Source organism: Scyliorhinus torazame, chromosome 1, assembly GCF_047496885.1.
Source record: "Scyliorhinus torazame isolate Kashiwa2021f chromosome 1, sScyTor2.1, whole genome shotgun sequence".
In the NCBI taxonomy this organism is placed as follows: domain Eukaryota; kingdom Metazoa; phylum Chordata; class Chondrichthyes; order Carcharhiniformes; family Scyliorhinidae; genus Scyliorhinus; species Scyliorhinus torazame.
Genome location: NC_092707.1, coordinates 164,126,420 through 164,136,177, shown reverse-complemented (window position 1 = coordinate 164,136,177; position 9,758 = coordinate 164,126,420). Strand labels below are relative to the sequence as shown.

The 9,758-nt window shown below is 40.6% G+C and overlaps 1 protein-coding gene across 2 annotated transcripts in view; it reads right to left on the bottom strand.

Annotated features, from left to right (window-relative positions):
- Positions 1–5,679: 5,679 nt before the first annotated feature.
- The window catches only part of fndc5a (fibronectin type III domain containing 5a), a 248,256-nt gene continuing 244,177 nt past the window's right edge, over positions 5,680–9,758 (bottom strand). The window contains exon 6 of one of the 2 annotated variants that reach the window (XM_072501097.1): positions 5,680–6,175. In XM_072501097.1, coding sequence (XP_072357198.1) covers positions 6,146–6,175 — 30 coding nt within the window. In that variant the 3' untranslated portion in view covers positions 5,680–6,145. The remainder of the gene's footprint in view (positions 6,176–9,758) is intronic. The other variant, XR_011944774.1, reaches the window with a different exon arrangement.

Genomic DNA, 9,758 nt, shown 5'->3' with positions numbered 1-9,758 from the left:
TAAATATGTCCAAGCATTGCCAAGGTTTGACGAGAAGGAAGTAGAACCCTTTTTCATTTCATTTGAGAAGGTAGCTAAACAAATAAAATGGCCACAGGACATGTGGGTGTTACTGATTCAAACAAAGCTGGTAGGTAGAGCTAGTGAAGTATTTGCATCACTACCGGAGGAGGTATCTGGAATGTATGAGGAGGTGAAGAAATCCATCTCAAGTGCATATGAGCTGGTGCCTGATGCTTACAGACAAAGGTTTAGAAATTTAAGGAAAGAATTTGGTCAAACATACATGGAGTTTGAAAGGCTCAAACAGAGTAATTTTGATAGGTGGATAAGGGCTTTGAAAATAGACCAAACGTATGAAGCTCTCAGAGAAATTATACTTTTGGAGGAGTTTAAAAATTCAATTCCTGATGTAGTGAGAACTCATGTGGAAGAACAGAGGGTTAAAACTGCAAGATTAAAGTGGAAATAGCAGATGATTATGAATTGGTTCATAAATCAAAGATTGGTTTCCGACATCAGTTTCAGCCGGTGAGGGATAGAAACTGGGGACATGAGAAATACTCAAGTGGTAAAGGTAAAGGTGAACTGATGGGAGACAATAAAGTGAGGGTACCTCAGATTAAAAAAGAAATCAAGAAGGGGGGAAAAGAAATGAAAAGTTTCAAATGTTTTCACTGTAATTAGCTAGGCCATGTAAAGTCAGTGTTGGTGGTTGAAAAAAAGCACTGGGAAGGCTGATGTAAAACAGGATAAGATGGTGGGGTTTGTTAGTGGTAAAGGAAAGCCCAAGGGAAGTGAAGGAGGTGCAAACGATTGTACAGCCTGTTCAAGAAGTAATTGTTAAGGTGCCAGATGTCTTTAAAGAATTTACTTGTGTGGGTAAAGTTTACTTGTGTATCAGGAGGAGCAGGTAAAGAAGTCACAATTTTAAGAGATACAGGGGCTAGTCAATCTTTAATGGTAAGAGATGAGGAATTATGTAATTTGGGAAGAATGTTGCCAGAAAAGGTGGTGATATGTGGAATTCAGGATGAGAGGAGTAGCGTTCCATTATAGAAGGTGAGGTTGGAAAGTCCAGTGAAGAGTGGTGAAGTGGTAGTAGGAGTAATAGATAAACTATCTTGTCCAGGAATACAGTTTATCTTTGGTAATGATACAGCTGTATCGCAGGTGGGAGTGATGCCTACTGTGGTTGATAAGCCAGTGGAAAATCAGACAACTGAAGGGTTGAAGGACGAATATCCTGGGATTTTTCTGGATTGTGTAGTAACAAGGTCGCAAAGTCACAGGTTAAGACGAGGAGAAATCAAAGAGTGAAGATGAAGTTGAAGTGCAATTATCAGAAACGACTTTTGATCAGATGGTTGAAAAAGAACAAGGGGCAGCACGGTAGCCTTGTGGATAGCACAATTGCTTCACAGCTCCAGGGTCCCAGGTTCGATTCCGGCTTGGGTCACTGTCTGTGCGGAGTCTGCACATCCTCCCCGTGTGTGCGTGGGTTTCCTCCGGGTGCTCCGGTTTCCTCCCACAGTCCAAAGATGTGCAGGTTAGGTGGATTGGCCATGATAAATTGCCCTTAGTGTCCAAAATTGCCAGTAGTGTTGGATGGGGTTACTGGGTTATGGGGATAGGGTAGAGGTGTGGACCTCGGATAGGGTGCTCTTTCCAAGAGCCGGTGCAGACTCGATGGGCCGAATGGCCTCCTTCTGCACTGTAAATTCTATGAAATCTATTCTATGAAACAGGTGGAGAATGAGGCAGATATTTTTAGTTAAGGAAAATTGGCGGAGTTACAACAGAAAGATATAGAAATAAAACGGATAAATCAGAAAGCATATACGGAAGACGAATCTGAGAGTATACCAGAGTGTTATTACCATAAAAATGATGTCTTGATGAGAAAATGGAGACCTTTACATATGCAGGCAGATGAAAAGTGGGCAGAAGTTCATCAAGTAGTATTGCCGGTAGGGTACAGAAAGGAGGTGTTGCGAGTTGCACATGAGGTACCAGTGGGAGGTCATTTGGGAATAAGGAAAACTCAAGCTCAAATCTAGAAGCATTTTTATTGGCCTGGACTACATAAAGATGTAGTTAAATTTTGTCAATCATGTCACACATGTCAAGTGATAGGGAAACCTCAAGCAGTGATAAAACCAGCGCCCTTAATACCGATTCTAGCATTTGAGGAACCTTTTACAAGGGTCCTAATCGATTGTGTAGGACCACTTCCTAAAACAAAAAGTGGGAATCAGTATCTTTTGACTGTAATGGATGTGTCTACTAGGTTTCCAGAGGCCATTCCAGTATGTAATATTACAGCTAAAAAGATTGTGGAGGAGTTACTTAAATTCTTTACTAGATATGGACTACCCACAGAAATTCAATCGGATCAAGGAACGAATTTTACTTCAAAGTTATTCAAAGAAGTTATGGATAGCTTAGGAATAAAACAATTTAAAACTATTTAAATCAATTGGGTACCAGCCAGAATCGCAGGGAGTGCTAGAAAGGTGGCATCAGACATTAAAGACAATGCTGAGGGTGTATTGTCAAGATTATCCAGAGGATTGGGATAAAGGAATTCCATTTGTATTGTTTGCAATTAAGGATGCACCTAATGAGTCTACCAAATAATCGGAAATTACATTATTGGGTTACGTGTCAAGTTTTAGGGAACGATTAAATAGAACTGGTGAATTGGCTAGACAACATTTGAAAGTTGCACAAAATGTGATGAAACGGGTAGAGGACAAGAAAACCAAAGTTCGTAGTTTGCCAGTGGGGATAAAGTTTTAGTGTTGTTACCAGTGGTAGGGGAGCCTTTGAAAGCTAGGTTTTGTGGACCGTATCAGATTGAAAGGAATTCAAGTGAGGTGAATAATGTGGTAAAAACACCAGATAGAAGAAGACTCACCGAGTGTGTCATGTGAATATGCTTAAAAGGTACTTTGAAAGGGAAGGAGAGAAAAAGGAGGTTTTAATTATTCTAACTCAAAGTGACGAACCAAATCCAGATGACTGTGAGTTTGACATACCTCAAATTAAATTGGAAAATGAGGATGTTCTCAAAAATTGGGATGAATTGTTGTTACCTTCCAGAGGAAAAACAAACTGACCTGAAAGCGTTATTGATATCACATGGGCAAGTTTGTAGAGATAAATTGGAAAGTACTAAAATGGCTATATATAATATAGATGTGGGAAATGCTGTTCCTATCAAACAACATCCATATAGTTTTAATCCTTTGAAATTGGCACAGGTTAACAGAGCGATTGAGAGTATGCTGAAGAATGGCATAATTGAAGTGGGTTGCAGCCAATGGAGCTCACCTATAGTGATGGTACCTAAACCAGATGGTACCCAACGGTTGTGTGTGGACGATAGAAAGGTAAATGCAGTTACAAGAACGGACTCTTATCCTGTCCCACCATTGAAGGATTGCATTGAGAAAGTGGGACAATCTGCTTTTATTTCCAACTTCCAGACATGGAAAGAACATTTAAAACATCGTATGGAGTTCTTCGATCGACTTCAGGTGGCGGGTTTGGTGGTGAACCTAGCCGAAAGTGAATTTGGAGAAGCCCGAATCACTTTCCTTGCGGAGTTTTCGATACCTTCAAGACAAAGGGAAATAATGCAATTTCTTAGCATGAATGAATTTGATCGAACAGTTGTGCAAATGTTTTGTGGCGGGATTACTCCACTGATGGAATTGCTGAAGAAACGTAAAAAAATTTCAATGGACAGCGGACTTTCAACAGGCATTTGACTGCCTGAAAGCTGTGATCACCAATGTTTCTGTATTGGAGCATTGCAAGGGTCTCTGTGGTCAGATTGAACTAAATTACCTGATTCTGAAGATAAATGACAAGGTGTAGACGAATGGATGGATCGTGCAGAGACTTTGTTCAAAGAGACTGTCAATCGAGAAGGATTTTGGTTAGAGGAAGAACAAAGAAAAATGGACTATGTTATTACACTTGTTTGAGTGTATTGTTTTCTTTAAATGAAAATGTATATTTACTGTGTACATTTCTTAGTGGATGGTGCAAAAGTGAAAAATGAAACCATCTTGAAGTTGATGTTTTATTTTTTTTTCTTGGGGGGAGGTGTCATGTGAGAGTACTTTTAAGACATGGATGTTTATGCAATGTACCTTTAAGAAAACAGTTATGTCATAGTGGGTGGAGCTCAGCTCAGTTCAGCCATTTTGCAGTCTGTGTTTTGCAGGTTTTTAGTTTCAGTTTTAAAAAGAACCCGGCTGATTTTGCTGAGAGCAGCTAAAAAAAAGAACCTGGCTGGTTTGGCTGAGAGCAGTTTAAAAGTGCCTGGCTGTTTTGCTGTGAGCTGATTTAAAAAGTAGAAAGCCAGGTTTGTGAAAGCAGTTTGGGTGTGTCTGTGGGTTTCCAGAGAGCTGCATGAAGAAAAGCAAGGTGCTGGTGTTGAAATCAACCAAGCTAATATATCTCTGCCATTCTATAGTATCTTTTAACCTGATGTGATACTGTTTAAGGGTGTTAAGTCTCTTGGAAGTTTGAAGGAACATTTATTTTAAGGAATTATTTACTGTTGCAATATTTTCTGAGTTATCTTTGAAGTAAGTGGTGTTAAGAGATCCAATGTTTATTTAAGATGTTAAGTTGAGTTCATGGAATAAACAGTGTTTTGTGTTTTCAAACCCACATGTCCATAATTGTAATCCCATACCTAGGGAAAAAGCCGTGTGCTGGGAAAAGCAACAAATCCATTAAAGGGAGAGGTTGGTTGAACTCCATGATACATTTTGGGGTTCTGGAAAGCCTCGCCCATAACAAGAGACTTTACGAAGAATCCATTGAATTTTCTATAACTGATTCCAGGAGAAAAGGGTTGGGGGGTGGGGGGGTGGGGGTCCACCAGGTACAACTGGTTGCTGCTAACATTGAAGAACTCCCGGAGTCCAGACACAATCAGTGAATCTTTATTGACTTTATCTTGTTATCTGCATCTTGGTTACGTTTAACATCTGATACTGTGTAAAGTTGTATTTTGTTCTGCGTTCTTGGGATTTGATTGTTTGAGGACGTTAGTGGGAAGTAGAACGTATTTGTACATCTTTAACATTTTAATATTTTTACCCGGGCAAATTTTAATAAAGCAAATTACATGCTTTACTCAAGATTACCCGCCTGGCTAAGTTCTTACAAATGGCACACCATCAAGTACCTACTGAATTGGCAATACAGCAGCCTTTAAACGTCTCTGCTACAACCAAACGAGGAGTGGTAAAAGAAAAGGTGTTATTGCACTTCTCCCCTAGTCGTAGCAATGTTTATTAGAAACTGTTTGGTAGAGTTCTTTAACTGTACTACAAAATATGAAGGATAGCCATGTTGATTTTCGAAATACAATAAGGGGAGTAAGTGCATATGTGTTAGGTTGCAAATAAAATGACCATATCCCATTTATAATTCTTCCAAAGGCAGTCCTAGGAACTGTTGTAATGCAGGGTGTATTGCATTGAAATACTGGAAATTCCTCTGCAGTTTTCTTAAATACGCTATGTATCCAATTGATTGAGAAGGAGTAATACTGAAACTTTAAAGCAAAACTATGATGGACAATTTTTTCATGAGAACAGGAATGTAAGAAATGACCACAATGTTCTTAATGTGAATTTTTGTTTTATTCCTATTTTTACCAGATGGAATATATTGCCCCAATACTGTTAATGCTATTAGGCACCCCTTTAGTTACAAGTTAATTCCCTCACGGGCAACTAAAACAAACAATTTGGTCATTTTATCTCTTTATTTATTGGACTTCGGTGCTTTTTTCCCTTTGTAATATAATTAATCAGAGATTTGCAAATTTTATATACAAGTAGTTTGATGCATTTTAGCACGTAATGCAGATTATATATTCGCTCCATCTTAAAGTTAATTACAATTCTGTGCAGCAAATCATTACCAAGCAGATTGGTGATGGCATAAGATAAATCTCTTCTGAAATATCACATTAGTAACAACATATCATTAACCTGCTAATCTCAAAGGTGTTAGAATTCAAAGTGTTGAGTTGTAAATCTTCCACACTTCTGAAAGAGCTGTTGTAACACTGTCTCACTGCTTAGTATCCTCCCGTATTTCCCACATGTTCTCAAGTTGCCTTGATAATATAAATCCAAACCTATTAAAGAAACAGCAGCTTGTATCATTTGAGTGTACCAAATACTTCAGTTAAAATGCATCATTAGATAATAACTAAAACTGATGGATTCTCACCAGAGGGCAGATATATATATATATATGTATATATATATTTATATATATAGGTATGTATGATATCTAATAAATGCATAGATTCCACAGTGTTTTGATACTATAGTACCATAATACCATAGTAATTTTATTTTTCAAAATATTTGTACATTTGTAGAATTTTATATTATGTACAGTCCTTGGTAAAAATGTAAAATCTTTTCATTCATGTACAGAAATAAGTAATCATGCTAGCCCTCTTAAGAGTTCAATTTTTAATGTGTTTGCAAATTGCTCGGTTTTTTTCTTCGTGAAATTAATGTTTTGATTTGCTTAATCTCCATGCCACTATTTTTTGTGTTTTCCAAAAAATCCGGTATCAATGCATATTTAAAATGAAAGCATATAATACAGCAGTAAATTAAATATACATCAAGCTTGGGTACATTGTTCAACAGTTACTAAGACGGGAAATAATCATCGAAATGTAAGTGCAAAAGGAGGTTATTTTTGACACTGCTAAGCTTCAAACTATCACCATTTACTTTGTTCTCCATACAATTTTTCCATACTGTTTTTAATTAACACTCAAAAATATAATTGAATTGGCACCATTATCCATTTGTGACTATGTATTTAACCCATGTTCGATTCTTTTCCTGCTTCGTGTACTAATTCTAAATTTGTAATCCCATGTAATTGTAACAATTTCCAATGGGTTACCCTCTCACTTAATTTCTTCAACCTATTTCACGATTGTGGGCACTCACATTAGCTCTCCCCTTAACTTCAGTTACAAGCCTAGTATTTCAAGTTTCTCACATCTATTCTCTCTTTCCTAGTTAATGTAAGTTACCCTTTTTCCACGGCTTCAGTGCTTTTCAATAATTCAGTGCCCAAAATGCACACAACACTCCAAATGTAGGCCAAACATTCATCATTGCTACCTTGCTTTTGTATTCATTACTCCTTGATATAAAATCCAGAATTCCATTTGTTCTTTTTATAAACCTGTGTTCAGGGATGGAATGTGACCATAATTTATTAAGTATCAGGCTCTGACTGAAAGCAGGAGTGTGTATCTCCAGATGCACAGGCAAGACTTCAGATCTGATTTTCTGGCACTTAGTGCAAAAAAAAACCTCTGGGACTGCCCTTTCCAGAAGCCCGAGACCAATCTGGATGGCAACTAGTCTGAGGCCAGGCCGCCCTCTGACCGTCCAGCCCTCGGGGGTTCCTACCTCCATGTGATGTACCACTGCATGTCTGTGGTGCACATCAGATCGAACCCTAGGAGCCGCTGCACTAATATGCCCAACTGAGGCAAGTGTCTTTGGATGGTGGGGGGTGTTGGTGGCAGCCGTGACGGAAAGTCGGTGTCATCCCCAGACTGGTGTTCCCAAGTTGCCGTTTGCCACTCTGGTGGGGCAGGGCCTGATTGAGCTGGCAAGGCCAGCTCCACAGATATAGAGGCATCACCTTTAAAGAGCTCCCTGATTAATGCTGTAATTAAACTCCCCGCCCCACCAGACACTGAGGACAAGGACCCCCACCACTATGGTGGTATTGGGGCTCACTTTCTCTTCCCAGCCCCCCCCACCCCCACCTCCACCACCACTGTGGCAGTGTCACGTTCACTCTTTTCTCACTCCCCTCACACCCCCTTCCCCCACGACCTGACAGGCAATTTCTCTTTTCCCCCCCGTAACAGGCATCTCCCCCACCTCCTTCCACAGGCGTCAACTCTCACATGAGCCCCAACCACATTTAGAAGGAGAACTCCCAGCACTGCTCTCTAGAGGGGCATGCCCCTGGTGCTGTCCCCAGGCACAGGTTGGTAGTGCCAATCATTGCTAGGGGGGCAGTTCCCTGAATGCCCCCCAGGATCTATACTTACCGTCGCGTTCCTGGTGAGATCCCCGTGATCCTGTTCTTGTAAAGCTTTTGTCAAAGCAGCAAGGCATTCAGTGAGGGGGGGATCATGTGGTGGGGAGGCCCGTTAATATTTAAATTTGTAAATTAGGATCTTGTTACATCATTGGTGAGGAGCAGGGAAAATAATCTAATTTTCCTAAATTTTGAGGCTGTGTTTGCCACGAGTGTAAATAGCGCGTGGGCTCAAAATTCCACACATTGTCATGGGAGTGTCCCTTTAAGAAATGTTTTTGTCTTATCACATGGCTTCAGTGATGTCATTGTGTGGTGGAGCTGGGCTCTGGCTCTGTGAGTTTTTACTTTTGTTTTGAGTTTGGAGCTGGTTTGTGGCTCTGGAGGACCTTCATTGATGAGGCTACAAATAATAGGTCAATCAGTCCATATAGTCTTTTGCATTTTCCTTAGTGTACCATAACCCTGATTAACCTGCTCATGAGCAATTTTTGATATTCCCTCTGCCCATATCCAGATTATTTTTGTGCTTGGAGACCCATTGAAAATGTGTGGGATGCAAAACCAGCTAATTCTTCAGTCACAAAAAAAATTAATTTATAGAATTATCATAGAATTTACAGTGCAGAAAGGGGGCATTCGGCCCATCGAGTCTGCACCATCGACCCTTGGAAAGAGCACCCTACTTAAGCCCACACTTCCACCCTATCCCCATAACCCAGTAACCCCATCCAATCTTTTTTGGACACCCAAGGGCAATTTAGCATGGCAAATCCACCTAATCTGCAGATCTTTGGACTGTGGGAGGAAACCCACGCAAACACATGGAGAAACTGCAGGCTCCGCACAGACAGTAACCCAAGCCGGGAATTGAACCTGGAACCCTGGAGCTGTGGAAACCACAGTACTAACCACTGTGTTACCGTGCCGCCCAGTTATTCCTACATTGATTCTGCCCTCCTGTCCAATGGCTTGATTCATGCCACTGTTTTCATTTCAATACTATAGCCTTAATCTTCAGAAGTTCTTATTGGCATTTTCTGAAGTGCATTTTTAAATTTTAAGCCATTAAATCTATTGCTTTGTCCATGTTGACTTTTTCTTGGTTCAAAACTAATGTTTTTTCTCATTGCCACCCCTCCCCCCAAAACAATTATGTCAATTACCCCCTTTTTTAGAAGACAAAAGCATTTGCCACATCCCCACACCGCTGTACCTCCCCCACACTACCCACCAGCCCAACCCACATTCCAATTATGTGTCATGTCTTGTGTCTTACTGGATCACCTGGCGACGATGTGAGCACTTCTGGCGTACCCCGACCACAATCCCAAGCAGATTCCAGCGACGAGGTAGCAATGGATAGCGAAAGGGAGCCTCCAAACGGCAACTTGGGAACACCAGTCTGGGAATGACACCGACTTTCCGTCACGGCTGTCACCAACATCCCCCACCATCCAAAGACACACTAATATGTTGGGCATATTAGTGAAGAGGCTCCTAGGGTTCGATCTGATGCGCACCACAGACATGCAGTGGTACATCACATGGAGGTAGGAACTCCCGAGGGCTGGACGGTTGGAGGGCGGCCTGGCCTCGGACTAGTTGCTGTCCAGATTGATCTC